This window comes from Tetrao urogallus (genome assembly GCF_951394365.1).
Source record: "Tetrao urogallus genome assembly, chromosome: 3".
Lineage (NCBI taxonomy): Eukaryota > Metazoa > Chordata > Aves > Galliformes > Phasianidae > Tetrao > Tetrao urogallus.
Window position 1 is genome coordinate 87,377,016 of NC_136815.1, and position 17,035 is coordinate 87,394,050.

Consider the following 17,035-nt stretch of genomic DNA (forward strand, 5'->3'; position numbering starts at 1 on the left):
CTGCATTAGTGACAAGGGGTACTCAATCCCTTGAGGACAGCTGAAGTGAGTTTTCAGTGGCTTTTGGATCTTCTTAAGCTATTTTAAGAAAAAAAGTTTGATTTAGAGAGACGATTGGAAAGAGCAGACTCCTTTTCTTTTGAAAATTACTGGCAAATTTTCTCCTCTCTTACAAAATGATTTAGGATACAGTAATTTTTTCAAGACGATTGCTAGGTAGAAAAACAAGTGATACTTATTTTCTAATATGCTAAAAATTCCGTTATCTTGACTGAGTATTTTATTTTGGATTTTTATTTTTTTTAAATGTTATTATTTTTCAAGTACTTCTTGCAGGATCTATAAACATGATCCATTATTTATCGTTATCCAGTCTTTTTTAATATTGTTGATTAGTTAATTCTTAATGTGTAACTGAGGAGGATTTGTGCATCATGTGATCAAGAGACCAACAAAATCTTTGGCTGCTTCTAATCCTTGTACTCCCGACGCTGCGTCTGGTCATGAGACATGATGGATACAACACTTACAGTAAATTTACTTTGCTGTCCTTTAAACAAAAGATAACTTCCAAACAGTTATGTAACATAAATAATACATTCTTGTCACATCATAAAATTTCAGTATAAGACTTATTTCTCAGTTTCTTCTCCATCTTTTCCAAGTGGACTCAGTGCATTTTTAACACCCTCAGTTGTGTATTAGGCAGTTAATTGAATGCAACTGTGAAGGGTATCCAAAACAGTAAATACTTTGTTTACATTTGTATTCATTTCCCACTGCACAACTCATTTACCTAGTAAGAGTTGTTACTCTTCTAGTTGGACTTTACTATAATCTAGTAGTATCTACTGTTTAAGTCAGTAAGAGATGCCTTACCCTCAAGGGATGCCTGCTCTCTCACTGAGCCCTTGGCCAATGACTTAAGTTTGTTCTATTAGTATGAAGAGTCAAATTTATCTCAAATAAGCATACCTACAGATTTTATAATCTGTAAAAGTCTGCAACAGGCTTCCCAACTACAGTTCAAGCCTTAATTGAAAAGTTGTGCATAATCTAACATACCAAAATTATTAATTACTTTGAAAGATTTCTTCTAGTTAAACACAAGTAGCTTCTGTGCTGTATTCATACTTGCAATATTCAGCTCCCACAGGTCAATTAAATATTTCAAGGTTTAGTCAGCAAGCAGACACCCATCACTGCTGCATGTACTTCAATGGAATGAAAGTTATTGCTTAATTGTTCCATTTAAGACTGGATGGAAAAGGGGTCATTAAGGGTTTAAAGCTTTGCTTTCGATTTATATGGCTTGGAATCATACTTACAAAGGGAAGAGCTTTTCTCTTTGCATAAATTAATTTAAAATCATAGACTTTCGAGTGCTTTTCAGAAAGTAAATGGGTTTCTGATTAATTTTAGTTCTGCAATTGCAGGACACAGTAATGAACTAGATGTAGACTGAGCACGTTGAAGAGCTTTTTTGAAATATGTGTGAAAATGTCAGATGGATTTGCTAAACGTGTGTTTCTTTCGTATGATACAACCAAATGTTAAGGTTTCCAGTCTATATAATAAATTGTACACAGTGCCTTCCTCAGCCTTCTGTGGCATGTGTTCAAGGTGTGAAACCCATTATTTTAAAAGCTTTAAGTTGTCAGTGAAATCCTAGGAAAGCAGGAAAATATGTGGCACTACATTCTGTAAAGAAGCAATCTGTCTGCTCCAGTGTGTTGTATTTTTTCCGTCTGATTTATTGTCACCGCATCCATATGCACAGCTTATGTGAAGTTTTGGGACATTTGTATGGAGAAACCCTACATTTTTTAAATAAAGTAATTGTCTGGAATGTCTTTCTGTTTTAAAATAGGTTCCCTTGGAGTAAATCCACAAAAGCAGAAGGGAGATCATAAGTATTTGTCAAAATTGGAATATCAGGTGTTGCAATGTGAAATATTGAAAGACGTAAGTCTTTCTCCTTAGAGATTAGTATTTCATATTAAGAACTTTCCTTTGGGCATCCTATACCTTTTTTGGAGGAAAAAAAAAAAAAAAATCAGTAAGATTAGTGATTTTTATCTGAACATTAATTTTTTTAATCCATATACACACTAAAGTTCTCATAGGAAGATATAATACAGAATATCAAGACTATCTTTCTTTTTTCAAACTTTTTATTTAAACTGATTGTTTATTTTTAACTACCTCAAGCAAATGCTCAAGAAACTGAAATCAGCTTCAGTGAGTGGAGTGAAAACAAGTAGGTGCTGCTTTGATCTTTATTCAGATTGGCTTTGTGGGGGAAAAAAAAAATGGCTATTGATACTTGAGATGCCTTTCTAAAAGACAGAATTGTTAGTGAAACTTAAATGGCTGATTTGAACTCACTTTTACTGCGTGTTCTATTATTTCATTAACACAGACACGAGCAGCAGCACAGCACTTTGAGGAACTGTTGAGTTCTGTTCAGTGTCACCTGATCACCCACATACCTGCAACCTCCAGATTGCACTTGAGACCGACTTTGTCTGCAACCAACACTGCTGTTTTATGTATAGAGCTGCCCTGTAGAGATAAGATTGAGCAACATTTCAGAGCATTTTGCCTGAGGTGAAGACACAGCAATTCATAAAATAGCAGCAACCTGAGGGAGAAGAGCTAGGGTCAGGGGACTGAATCAACTAAATTGAAGTCTGCATAAATCAGAAATGTGTTATCTCTACTAAAATGCTGTGTTGAGGGATTAAAATCAGAAAGTGCCCTGTATTCAATAAAGTCAAAAGAATGATTTGGCTAAGGCCAAAAAAAGAAAGGGGAAAAAAAAAGGAAAGAAGGCTTCCTGATAGATCACTGGATTTGGTCTTCGTAAATCAGACCACCCACCTTAAGTGCTTCTGTCAGTAATAACTTGTACACAAAACATGCATATTTACTGTTAGCCTCTCAGTGACTTTAGATAGTATTTTTGGACATGTGTATTGTATACTGTAGTCTAATTCACCATTACAAACACTTAAAGGCGACTTCCCAAATAATATTGTTTTGGCCACCCAGTGAACAGCCAACTCTTATCTGTAAAGACAGTTTGAAGAGCAGCGGCAGCTCTGTTGTACATATTAGCTGACACCTTCACTAAAACTAAATCTTTTGCTTCGTTGATCATCAGCCTCTGTGTTAAACAAGCCAAAACCAAGCAGATAAAGGAGAGATTGGAAATTACTGTAAAAATTGCAACGATAAAAGGATCTGAGTCATCTGCCATTTGTCAAGGAGTCAACACAACCAGAAAATGATGTTTGCCCTACCATCATTTCTCTTTATTTTCAGGCTATATCTTGTGCATCATTCCATGCATAGCAGAATAATAATTTTCTTTCTAATGCCTAAGGCAGCCGGTGTGCCTTGAGTAAGAAGATTACATTTGCAATAGCAAGACGAGTATCTAAACAAATTAAATTAATCTGCCAGTCCTTCCACAATTGGAGAACCTGGTTACTGAAATTTTGCTGCCTGCTGGAAAATTTCAGAACCATGGAAGGATGGGAGTCAGACTGTAGTTAAGCTGGCAATTATATCACTGTCCTTCACACAAGTCACAGTGAGAAATAGGACTCAAGTGGCAGGGACAAAAATAAATCCTTATTATTGTATTGCTAATCTCAACCTTCGTGGCCTACTCTTAAGCAGGCATTTGCTACTGAAACAGATACTTCATTTAAAGTGGTGCCTTATTTGTTTTCTTCCCACTTTCCAAGCTAAATGTATAGTTGCTTATACATTCAAAATTGTAAATTTCCTACTAACAGGCTTTGTATAAATATAAGCTGTAGCAATTGGACAGATCAATGCAGTGGGAAAGGTGTTGCAACATGGTGAAAGGACCAGCACAACAGAAAGGTGCTATAAAGGAAGGGAAGCAGATTGTTTATCTGTATCAGAAGATTCCAGGTTCGCAGGGAAAAGCTTCACCAAGAAGGGATCTCCAGGAAGAGATCCTTCCCCAGTGGCAGTCAGCCCTGAAGTGGTGTCTAAGAAAGGTGCAGCCAGGCTCCACTCCTTACCCCATTTTTGTATTATATATTGTAGTATAAAGAGGAAGGCAACGGCAACTATGGGGTGTATGTTTCCAAATGGGCTGTGTGTTTTAAGTCTATCTGCATTAAGAGGAAGAGTGCCAATGCCCCAGAATTATTCTTCTTTTCTGTGCCAAACTTTAAGCAAGATTTTCATTTATGTGTTCCCACTGATATGTAAAAATTTCTTGCTCTGTGGATACCAGAGAAGAAAGAAAATCTGTGAAATAAGTGGTCTGGACAAGTAGTGTTTTTTCTATGATGCTCTGGAGGATTAGACTGTATTCTGGCAATTTTTTGTGCGTGTGCAGCTTTTTCAGAGTCATTAGATGTGAAGTGCTAGAACACGGAAAAACTGTTAAACTACTTAAAGTGAAAATAAACAGTAGTTTTTCAGTTTCTCAACTTCATTGTCTTTGAATTTTCTGTCTACACCTACCATGATTTTTTCTTAATAACTTTTTCTAGGATCTGTCTTTTAGGGGGGAAAAAAAAAAAGTGTTCCCTTCACATTCTGTGCCATATTTTTAATTTTGCTTGCTAAAAAATATAGTAGTATTTCTGGAGTTATATGAAGAATAAAGAGTTGAAAGGAGTCAAGAAAAGATGTATTCCAATGCTCAAACAAAAAATATATCCCTTTAAGAGTATGTTTTTATTAATGTACAGTCTAGCAAAATAAAGAACATCCAAACTCAAGACAGGTTCTAAAATGGAAAAGCACTCTGCTTGAATAACAGATTGCCCCTTTTTTACAGTTGGGAAAACTGGGGCACATGGAGAACTTAATTGATTTCCCCAGTGCCATTGTATAAATCATTGATGTGACAAGACCTAGAGCTGATTCTCTGTGAGCTGTGCAGCTCACTGGTTGCCTGAGTCTCTTCAATAAACAGATTCCAAAAGCACGTTCTTTTTCCATCCAGTAATTTATAGTTGATGTGTGAGAAGCCTGAAGTACAAACGGATGAGGCTATTTGAGCTTATTTTGGAAAAAAATAAAAATATAATCTCTTTCAGGTACTGCGTTCTACTCAGTCCACTTATTTCATAAACAGATTTTGTGTTACTTTCTTCTTTCCTTGTTCAATCTCCTTTCTCTTGGTGTAAATAAAACAGCACATCCTCTCACCCAGGCTGTGCATTTATTTCATGCTCTCTCAAGTTTGGATCATGCAACTCAGCATCTGAGAGGCTAACGTTTTCTCTACTGAAGCTGAGTCACAAATAATTTCCTTGAAAGTGAAGCATTATCCAGCCCTGCGGCAGAGGGAACGTCATCTGTGAGCAATTATTACCACTACCAACCATTCAAGAAGGTAAACCTGTGACACCTAAGGGCCCTTTCTTAGCAGCATGCCATGTGGCTTGTGAGAAACTGCTATAAAGAAATCGATACACAACTTAGCAGGCCCTCTCGCCTTCCTTACCTCTGTACTAATCCTGATTTTCTGTTAAACTGTCCCATTTGTTGGTGCTATTGGTAAATACTGGACTTCACCCATCAGTGAAAGGCTATTGGTGTGATAGCAGTCACAGTCCTTTGCTGCCTGTGTCTGCAGTCACAGTCCTGGGAAAAACCTCGATTGAGTTCTTTGAGAGCATCTTGTCTGCCTTTATAAGGACCTTCATGTCACCCATTGTTTACTTTGTTACATCGGAGCTTAAAGGAATTTTGAAAAATGTTTGACAAATTAATAACATTTTCAGATTTGTTATGAAAAAAGTTTAAAAATGTATTTTTGAAGTGCTTCAAATACAAATCTGTGGTTTTGTTTTGTTTTGTTTTTTTTTGCTTGTTTGTTTTTTTGCTTGTTTGTTTGGCATGTGCTAGGTATTTCATGATACCTGAAAAAAAATCTGTTCTTGATTACATATAAAAAGTGAAAGACCAGAGAGTTCCTTTTATTGGAAGCATTCATCAGAGATTATGTTACCAACATTCCTTAGAAGCTGTGACAAGAGATAATGTGTTTTCTCTACTGGCATTTAAGCACATTAGAATATAGCAAAACCCACTGAAATGCTAGCAGGTTTTTTGGCAAACTTGTGTGTAATCTCTTTTAATCCGTGACCTTGGAAACTTCATGCTGAATTAATGATGAGATGACTAAGTCATAGTTCAGGTATCGGTTTGAAGGTTGGGTGGAGTTTCTGTTTGTTTGAACAAACTTCATTTTGGAACAGGGGTTCAGCCAAAAGTGTTAGGGATTGGGATGTATCAGTTGTATTTTTGTACTCTTTTACCATGTTCTGGAGCTGTGCTAGAAATGTAGGCTTTCCAAGCTATCATCTTTGAGAACTTCTGGAAAAAGTAATGCCTCCTATTTTGTTATGTTAGCCCATGATGTTTTAGGGGCAGATGTTGGTGGTAAGGCATTAGAGGTTGGACCTTCCCACCAATACTCCATTACATTTTGTTGCTGTGTGACAGATGGAAGCAGAGGGACAGTCTGACAGAATGGGTGTGACATGGAAGTGCTGATGAAGCAACGGTGTGTCACTGAAATCCTCCAAAAAATAGCACCCGTTACATTCACTGATGTTTGCTGAATGTTTATGCAGACCAAACATGTTAACAGCGAGGTGGTGGGTGATACAATTCAGGAGTGGCAATAGCAACATGAAAGGCAAGCCATGTACCAGATGGCCATGCAGATTTTGACGAGCATGGCATGCAGGCTCCTGTTCATCGCTGGTGGAAACACATGACTATAATGGAAAAACTTTTTTTGCAGCTAAGAATTTCTTCTGTCAAATAGAGTTATTGTGGTCTTTGTGTCAGAAATAAATAGGAAGTATTACTTTTGGAGTGACCTAAGTATTTTGATGTAGGTATTGTCTCTTTAATATATGTCATTGACACACTTATTGATGATCTAATACATGATTTGTAAACATTTGTGTGTAGTGTTAGTGTTTGTAGTGTAAATAGCAGTGCAACTAACAGAAGACATGGGGAGAAAGATAGCCTTGTCAGTATCTGCGGAGTTCAGGGGGTTGTTAAAATGGCTTCAGTGCCTGGCTTGATTGGTTTCTTTTCACCGCCTTTCCTCAGAAATCTTCTTCCCACCTATGGCAGCCTCTTGCTGTCAGATCTCAATCTGGCTCACTGAGAATGGAATGGGCAAAATTTAAAATGAGCTAAAACTGGTGAAATGATTAGTTTTTTGAAGATACGGCATTTTTATTGCGGTAAATTGTGGTGCTATTTCTACCAAACACTTTAAGAGAAACAGTCTTCAAATCGTCTAACCAGCATATCCAGATACTAGCCTACTTTCCCATTTCTTTTTTTAGTGGCCTCTAACAGAACTGCAGACCTCGTGCTGGATGGCAGTGTTTTTTTTACTGTGCAGTGTGAACCGATACATCAACTCCAACCTGCTTATTAGCAAGGCTGATGAAACCAGCTACAGCTATTATGCCGAGCTGCTTTTTCTTCATAATTGTGTGAAAATGCAGCAAATCGAAACACCGGTCTTTTCTTCTGTCTTACATGCCTACTTTGTGTGATCACCTAGCAGAAATTAGCTTATGCATTTCTACTCGCACAAAGAGAGAAAACAAATGATGAGAGGTTGAATCTGATCCAGAACTCTCTTTGGAGAATTCATTGTTGGTTGCTAACAACTGTTCTTCAAAGGACAATTTTGGGTTAATTGCCAGCATTTGCCTTTGGAAACAAGCTGCTTATCATGTTGTCGTCTTAACTGATGTCGTCTTTATGCTGTGTCATAGGGGAAAGGGGCATATGTGTTCTGAAGGTGTAGGTGGAAAATTGCGAGCTGTATTTTTTTCTTGGGAACTTCAGTGTTTCTCTTCCATGCTTATCTCAGTGTGGATGAAATTAAAGCAGTGGTTTGTTCTTGCTCAAATAAGGCATGTTTGCAGAGTCCCTTCAGGAGCAGAGCACTTCTCAGGGAAAATAATGAGAGCCATTGTCTCATGCCAGGTTGGCAGAAAACTAGGATTAAGATTTGAGCAATTAATTAAGATGAAGGTAGGAGAAAAGTTCACCTGTTGAGTTTTCAGTCTATACTTGCAAAAGCGTTTTCCCAGAAGTGGGCGTGGGAGTGTTGTTTAGTATTACTCCAATGTTCTATTCCAGTTGGGTATGGAAAAATATTACTCTGAAAGGAGGAAATGCAGAAGAGAAAGAAGAGGGAAGGGCTGCAAAATAAAATACTGCACTCTGCTGTCCTCCTGGTATGATCCAAGAGAGAAGAATACAACAGCAGAAACAAATGTATATAGCCCGTATCTTCGCACAATTTTGGCACATATTTTCTTCTGGCTTTGAGTACATCAGAATACAGTATTTATAACAGTTATGTAGGGAAAAAAGTGATTTCTGTCTTGCATTCCTCAGCTATTGATTTATTTACTGTAATAACGGGTGATTTGTTTCCTGTGCCTCTGATTTTATGTTATGCTTTAACTGTGATTAATTGCAGATAGCTTACGAAAGGAAGTGACCATGAGTAGAAATTTGAAATACTTGGAAGTTTTTTTTTCCTTTGGAGAATTGTGTTTATGTACACCTTGTTTGTACATGTATGCTTTTGTCACAAGGGCATAGAAGAATCTTTCATTACTAAAGCACTATCACAGCTAGCAACCTCCTTGAGGATGCTTAAAGACAGGCAGATGCACTGCTTTCTTGACTCTTCAACACTGTTGAGCAATGTGAGAAACTCTCTCCAACTCTCCATTTTCATGTATGCTGAAGATACTTAAACCTAATATCTTATGGTTCCTCTTCCATACTCTCACAGATCCATCCATCTCATAAAATTACTGAAGAATGATTTTTTTTCCATTATTTTTCCTGTTACTATGGACTTTGCACCACAAGATGTTGCAGGCCTATTTGTCTACTGTCTCTTACTGCGTATATTCAAACCACTGTATTGGTTTTATTGCTTATGTGACTGATAACTTTGGTTTGGGAGTGGAAACCATTGAGGTGAGTACCTAACAGTTTGATTAGTCATGTGAGCATCTAAGAACTGCAGTCAAAATATTGATAGCCACTCTGATTTTTTCTTTAGATCTTTTTGTTTATGCAGAAAGACTTAAAATGAAGTCTTAATATTGCTGTGAGAGATCACAGCACGTTTCTTGGTGATCCATCTCAATAAAGAATTGCACTTGTTTGTTCAGTTATGCAGCTTGTTTCACTTTTTGTTGTGTTGAAATTCAGACTACAACGTAAAATATTGCTTCTGTAGTTAGAAAGGCCATATAAACCCTTAGTATCTTGTAATTTTTATGTAAGTTCATGCTAAGAATACTTCTTAATTCAAAAGGAAAAGGTTGCATGCCATCAAATAGTTACTGACGAGCATTTTTTAATGAAGTACTGAGGCCTTGAATTATAGTTGTTTGTAGTGCTGTGAACATTCTTGATTTCTCTTCTTTTGACAGTTGCAAAAGATAACATGCTGAGGAAAAGCACACAACTGAGATTTGTGATAAACTTATCTATATCCTTTGGAGTCGAATAAACATTGTAGTATTTTTTTTCTTCTAGAACAGAAGTGATTTATCATAGAATTTTCTTGATCTTACATCAGTTAACTTCCTTTAATGGATAATAAAGAACTGATCAGAATTATTATTTTGCTATGCTATTTACACGATGCTTCTCTTTGTTACCTATTCTGTATGGAAATAATTGGCAAAAATAATATTCAGACAAATTAAAATGCACCATAACTACTTTGGAAGCAGTGACTATTAAATTATAAGCATCATGAAGTTATTGTACGTGCAGCGCTCTTTTATGCATCATTCACTTTGGTCCCTCTGTGAGCTCCTGATGTCATTTGACATTCAGCACAAGGCACCCAGAAAAGTCACCAGTTCTAGGCTCTTACCTTACCCTAGATTGAAGAAAAGCCCTGAAGTCTGCAACTTTTCTTTCATCTATTGACTACCTTCAAAATAAAAGAAAATGGTATCATTATCCTGTCCTCATCAGTTCCTGTGATTTCAGGTATGCCTGTGACTTACTGAAGTTGTGCCCGTGTTAAGAAGTTTTATTAGGGTTGGCACTTCTTCCCAGCAGTTGGTGATGCTGAATCTGTGCTGCAAACAGCATTACACTGTGCTATGTCAGCACCATTCTGAGACCACTGGTGAACATTTTTGTTACAGAGGCTTCAGTCTGAGAAAACAGATTTGTACTGCAAGTTCCTGAAATAATTTCTGGAGAAGCTGTTTGAGAGGGTATTTACCAAGATCATTTGTAAAATCTCATATAACTGATACTTGTCAGGGCTCATGCAGCTGTAGGAAGAGATCAGTGGAACGGGAGTTATGTATCGTTGCCTTAGCAACTGCCACTTCATACTGTGCTTTAATCACTTGGAAATTCGCAATATATCTCAAGGAACTGCTTCCAACAATAGCAGCCAATCTTAACTAGCTTTAAATGATTTCACAGAAGTTGAAAGGACTGCATTACTAAGAAAGACTATCATATTTTTAAGCTTGGTAGCCTTGTTTAGCCACAGGCTTAGCTTATTTAGAAGAAGGGATGTTTAATCTCAGTTCTCAAGAAATTGTTTACATCATGCCTTCGGAATGCATGGGATTGGCAAATTGGCTGAAAGTTACTGATAATTTCAAAAGATTCCTTGAAACTCCATCCTCCTTTCTAGCAGATGAGCAATAATAATTTCCTGTACTTACGTGTCAAACATCTAGCTTCCTTAAGGGCAGTCTGCTGTCCAGTTTTTTGTTTCGTTTGTGAATTATTGTGGGTACGAAAGAAGAACTCAAACATTTTATCTACTCTTGTTCCTAATTTGAACGTTCCATTTAGACTTTTTCTGTAGGTGATTCATACAGATTTATGGAGCTTGTTAGATCACCTGAGAAAAGCAGGGAGAGGTTTTTGTAATCATTATGTTGAGGCAGTTGCCTGAGTGCTCATCCAGCAGGACAGTTCCAAATACCAGTTCTGCATATACTATTTTATATTGCTATAGCAACTACCTCAGTTTTATAGTCACTGCTGTGTAAGTTGTGCAATTAGAATTACATTTTGCACATGTGGAACAGTTTCAGAGTAACAGCCAGAGTCCCTTAGCAATGCCTGTCAGATCCAGACTAAATCCCAATTCTACATCCTCATCGTGGGCTTTCACTTCTTAAGTATAAGTTTATGACAAAGATCCAAACAAGAGAAACTGCTTTTCGGCTGCAGTGTGTGTCTCCCCTTTCAGAGAAATTATTTTCCTTTTATAATTTTGCACACAGTTAGCACAATTCAGAAAGGCAGTTTGACAGAGTTGTCAACACGCTACTTTTATTACCTCTTCTCTAGACAAGAGGAGCAATGAAAAGGAGAGACAAGCAAAATGCAAATTTACGGAATTTAAAAGAAATTGCGTATTTGGAGGACCAGTTGTTGTTTTTAGGTCACAACTCACTTATCTAGATACAATTTTCATCTGAGCTGCATGGCATGGCTTGTACGTGTTGGAAGAAGCTACATTTTCACTGCAGGATGCCAAATTAAAAGGAAGCAGTCTGATGCAGGTGCACAGCAATAGAAAGGAGCTATTTTAACCTGAAGCAGGAGAAATGGGACAAGAAAGCAGAAGCAGTCTACTTTTGTCCCTTATCTGCTTCTCTCCTACTCTTTCCCTCCCCCATATCTGTGCCAACAAATTCATAAGGGGGCTGAAGAGGAGGCATTCCATTGATTTTACTGAGCTGCTTTGCCTGATGCTGATGGGCTGTGGAAGATTTTGTTACACTGGCTGTGTCCTCTTAGAGCTGACTTCTAATCTATACCTTGTCCTGAGTTCCTGCTTGCATAGTCTCAAGCCACTGGAGTGTTCAGGTTCTCTGTTTCTTTCCTCAGTTGTAAAACAAGTCAGACACACTATGGAGGGACTGATACCTATTTGATATAAAAGATACAGGACTCTAACTGTTACCCCACTGTTGTACTTCTATACATCATTATCATGTCAGATTTTTTCTGTAGGATAAATAAAATTGAAATTAAAGTTCATGAAAGATTTGATTACTAGTTATGAGATTTGCAAACTACCTGGCAATTGTTACAGCGTGAGAGGGATAGAACTTGTACATTAGCTGTGTTATTTTCAGTGAAAACAAATTTACTTTGTGTAAACATGATCAATTTGTCTTAATATGGAGGAGATTGCCAGGCAATTTTTCTTTTTTTTTTTTTTTGCTACCTGTTATTCTTCTCACACTATCCTCCATAAAGAAAAAAATCCAAGTTCTGTAGAGGAATTCTTCCCAAGTGAGATGTCAGTGCTGACTTTACACCACTGCAAATGCTTTGTCACAATTATAGTTCTCTGAGAGCTGGAACTCGTGCATACCTGTCGAAGCAGATGAAAGAGCAGGAATAAAAAATGAGATACTGAATTACTTTTGCTGGTATGTGCCTGAAAAACAAAACAAAAAAAAACATCAAAGGTTATTATAATTATGACTGTTATTAGATATCATGTCTGGTTTCTGCATATTTACATTCTCTCTGAGAGAGCTGAAACTTAGACATTTAGGGATCCCAGGGGGATAATTGCAGAAATGATGACATATATTCTACTTCTTGGACAAATTTCAATACCAAAGCTGCATTCTGCCTACTTACATTTCTTCTTAATTACAGTTGGATGCAAGGATAGTCATTTTTTTGCTGTAAGAATGTGTGTAGCCAATTAGTGTTTTAGATCATGAATACCCAATGGCTTAACGTACTAAATAGAATTGTCATTTTCTGTTACTACAGAAGAGTTTGCAAATATCTGAATGTTGTCTTTGTGAGGTCAGCCTTGGACAGAAGTACAAATCGAGTAACTGGAGAAAATGAACCATGTTGAATTTACCTCTCACTCCATATAGGATGGCTGAGCTTTTTGTCCCATATGTGTGTACTCTAAATTGGTGTAGGCTGTTCTGCTCCTCTTCGTTCCTTGCACACATTTTTAATGCCATACTTTTGATGCTGTATGATTAATTCAGTCTTCCTATTTTCCTCCCCCTTCCAAGAAATTCTGAGCACAGAGAAGTTTTCTGTCTAGCTCACTGAGGTGCAGGGACCTGTGCTCCTTTTGCTCGTGGAAGCAAAAGAAAACTGGCAGCGTCTCTGAAGAAACCTCTGCTCATAGCAAATGATCAAACACGGGTATTCTTTTCTTCTCCCCTTTGATTTATTTTTTTTCTTTAATACCACACTTGCCACTCCGACATCTGAGAGCATAAAGAGAACGTGTGTAGTTTAGAATACCTCCCTGGCAGGATTCACAGGGACAATGAAGGCAGAGTGTTATGACCAGAGAGAACCAGGGAACCACAGGACAGTTGAGAAATGAGTTACTGTCCCAGTATTGCTTTGCTCTGGTTTTGTTAAGTTATGATATGGATAAATACTGAGTGCAACTCAATGAGATGGCTGGTTGATTGGTTTTGGTGTTTTCCAGTGGTAGCGTGTTTCCCCAAAGGTGAGTATTGCTTCCCTAACATTTCCTCCTCCTCTTTTTTTATAACACTGCATGACATGTGAGATTTCTTACTGTAGCATTGCAATATCATTCTGTTTTGTGATTTTAAAGGCTGCGGTCTGAAATGTTACAAAAACAATATAGAAATGTCAGTCAGGGAAAGTGTTCCCTGTAATCTTGTTAGTGGCATAGTTACCTCCAGTGCCTTCTTGGAATGTATCTACGAAAGTCCTCTGGGGATTTGAATTGAGAAACTGTTTTCTTGGAAAAAAACAACACCTCAGAAGGTGTTCAGAAGAGTGATCAATGGTTACAGATGATTCTTTTTACTAAGATTTGAATATGTTGTATCTGCTGCTGCATGTAAACTTCCCAGAGGAACATCAGTAGGAATTCTAAGTGTGCTATGAACAACTCTTAAGCACCTTTAAAAAGTAAGCAGAAATGTACATCTTTTCTACCATTAGGATTTTTACACTGGGTCTGAAACCTGGGACTTGTGCCCCTTTCTGTGTTCCCTACAATTATGTACACAGGGAAATTAATTTTGGCTCATGATGGGTGCCAGATTTCCCCTGATCTCTCCAGGGTGTGCTTTGGGAATGTCCCAGATATGTGCCTAGGGAAGGGGAAGCATGATGTCTTGCTAGGAGAATGGGGAACCAGGGCCATGTATAGTGCGTATATATACTGCAATGTAGCTGTGACATTGCTGTTCTTATTTTTATCCATTCTTTTTTTCTGTCATTGATTTCTAGAAAAAAAAAATTAGAAGTTATATTTTAGTTTAACTTATTCCATAAAGAATCAAAGCATTATTATCTGATCTGTATCTTCTTGCTAACTCACATGGACCTTATGATGGGCTTGTGTTGGAAGTCCTTCTGAGGGGAATTTTGAGTGCAGCATTTCTTACAGATATTAGAAGTTTGGAGTGGAATATGAAATCTGAAAACATTTTTGGTTCTCAGGATAGCAAGAGCAATAAAAGCAGCAAGTCAGTTTAACTAGCTAAACAGTTGTAATTTGTAGAATATATTTGTCAAATAGTTTGGAAAGAATCCATTCGTTGACACTTGCTGAACATTTCTGGAAGCCAAACAGTGGATGTGAGCACAGTAAGGTGGTGGGCAGTGCATTAAAGCACTGGTGACAGTGATGTGAAAGACAAGCCATGTTCTGGATGGTCATGCACAGCTGTCACATCACAAAACGATGTACAGAGTTGAATACTGGCTTCAAGGTATTGAAAATGATGGTGACAACACTGCAATATCACAAAGTTTGCATCAGGTGAGTCCCAGATATGCTCACACAGAGACAGAAAGAACACTGCGTGCAAGTTTGTCAGTACCTATTGAACCAATAAGAGGCTGAAGGTGAGAGTTTCCAGGATTGCATCAGTATGATGTGATGTCACTGCTACAAGCTGGAGTGAAAACAGCAGCCCATGGAGCAGCAACATGAGACTTCCCCTTTGAAGAAAAATTTGAAGATGCAGCCCTCAGTGAGTAAAGTGATGTGCACCGTCTTTTGAGATAGGGAAAGGGGTGGTCCTTCTGGGTTTCTTAGAACCTGGACAAACCATCAACTCCGACCACTACGTTGCAGCACTGGCTAAGCTGAAAGCTCAAACTTGAGAAGAGACAACTTTTCCCTTGCATCAAGCTGTCACCAGACCCTAAACCAGTTTGAAGACTGTGGAGCACATCGCCAGTCTTGGCTGGACTGTCCGACCACACACTCACCATATATAGTCTAGATTTGGCACCTTCTGACTTCCATCTGTTCAGACCGATGAAAGATGGGCAGCATTTTCCTAGCAACAACGCTGTCACAGCTGCTGTGAAGCAGTGCATCACCTCCACTAGTGCAAACTTTTGTAAGTGTGGCATGCAGGCTCTTGTTCATTGCTGTCAAAAATGCATAGCTAGTGGCTATGTTGAAAAATAGTGTTTTGTATGAGAATTTTGTCAATTAAGCAGAGTTATTGTGCTCTTTGAAGCTGTTGGAGTTTCCATGGCAATAAATAGGAGGCACTGCTTTCAGAGTGACCTATTTACAACTCTGTAGTGGACAAAATCAAAAGGTGTTATGCAGATGATTCTGAAGTTTGAGGAAAGCCAGGTTTTCATTCATACATACGTGGCAACAAAATGCAACTATCTTGTCATGCAGCCTTCCATTTATCTAATTGCAAAATACAATTTATGCTTCCTTTAGACTGTGCTAATGCATTTAGAAGCTGGATGTCTAATTGAAATACTCTAGTTTTCTGGCCCAGGGTTTATTAGGCTTTTAATATTACTGTGTCTGTGAGAACTTAAAAGCTTTCTTCTTCACTGAATCATTGCAATATGTAGTGTTGACTGCCACGTCGTGGAAATTAATGTGATGTCTCAAGTGATATCTTAGCAATGTCAACAAGAAGGGATAGAGGTGTTCTATCAATCACTGTAAATAGTAAGAGTGGTTTTAAAAATAAAATAGCTGAGCGTGATGTTACCTGAAAGTTCAGCAATGTCTTACAGTTCCCTGCTTCTCTCCGATGCTTCCAATTGTTCTGTTTGTCATAAGGTTGTTGCTGTGGGGCTGAAGGGTGTTAATTTTTGTCGTTGATTACAGAATTTTATTCTCAGTGAGAGTGTTTTCATTAACTAAATGAAGCAATAATTGGACCCTGTTTATACCTGATAAAAATTTATTTGTTGTTTTGTTAAAAAGTAAAAATAAATTTGCATTTCTGAACTGGATTTTCGTGTCAAGCCATTGCTGTACAGCAGTTCTTAACCTGCATTTTGACCTTTCCCCATCAGTTTTGGAGAGTGTGAGTTAGGGCTTTCTTTCCCCTGCTTTCTTGCTGATACAAAATGTCCTGTGAGAATTTGATTATTTCCACCAAATGTGTCTGTTTATCAATGCAACTCTTTTTTGAATGTTTTCTGAGTCATCTGCCTTGTTTTCTGTGTTCCAGGTTGGAGAAAGGCAGAGGGTTCTGGTGACAGAAGAATCCTTTGATTCCAACTACTATGTTGCTCACAATCCATTCTATGAGCAGGTACTGCTAAATAAACAAGATAACATCTTTTGGGGGTATCTGCTTTCTGATATTCTCAGCAACACAGTGCACTACAGTGAAAGAAATAAAATAAAACAAGAAAACCTTTTCCCAAGGAAGGTGTGACCATCAAATCTCATTTTTGAGATATTTTGTTTCCTTCTGTGTTGTAAATGCAGTTTACCTGAAATTATGTTAAGAAATACACAGTACTTTTTCAGCCATGCAACATGAGGGCACACTATATATCCAAAAAAACACTGCATGGTTTCAGTGAGCTGTTTATTACTGCAGTAGTTTTACCTTCCAAGTCTCAGAAGCAGTATTTTCTTAATAGTTTAAACTTCTTAATTTCACTGCTTCTTTTGGAAAATTCTTTCAGGCAATGCAACTTGTAAAATTTTATA

General features: G+C 37.7%; 1 protein-coding gene across 1 annotated transcript in view; it reads left to right on the forward strand.

The window, feature by feature from the left end:
* The window catches only part of CDKAL1 (CDKAL1 threonylcarbamoyladenosine tRNA methylthiotransferase), a gene marked incomplete at its 5' end in the record, with an annotated part of 370,841 nt that overhangs the window by 328,159 nt on the left and 25,647 nt on the right, over positions 1-17,035 (forward strand). Inside the window, one exon of the mRNA XM_079533182.1 lies at positions 16,545-16,628. Coding sequence (XP_079389308.1) covers positions 16,545-16,628 — 84 coding nt within the window. The remainder of the gene's footprint in view (positions 1-16,544; positions 16,629-17,035) is intronic.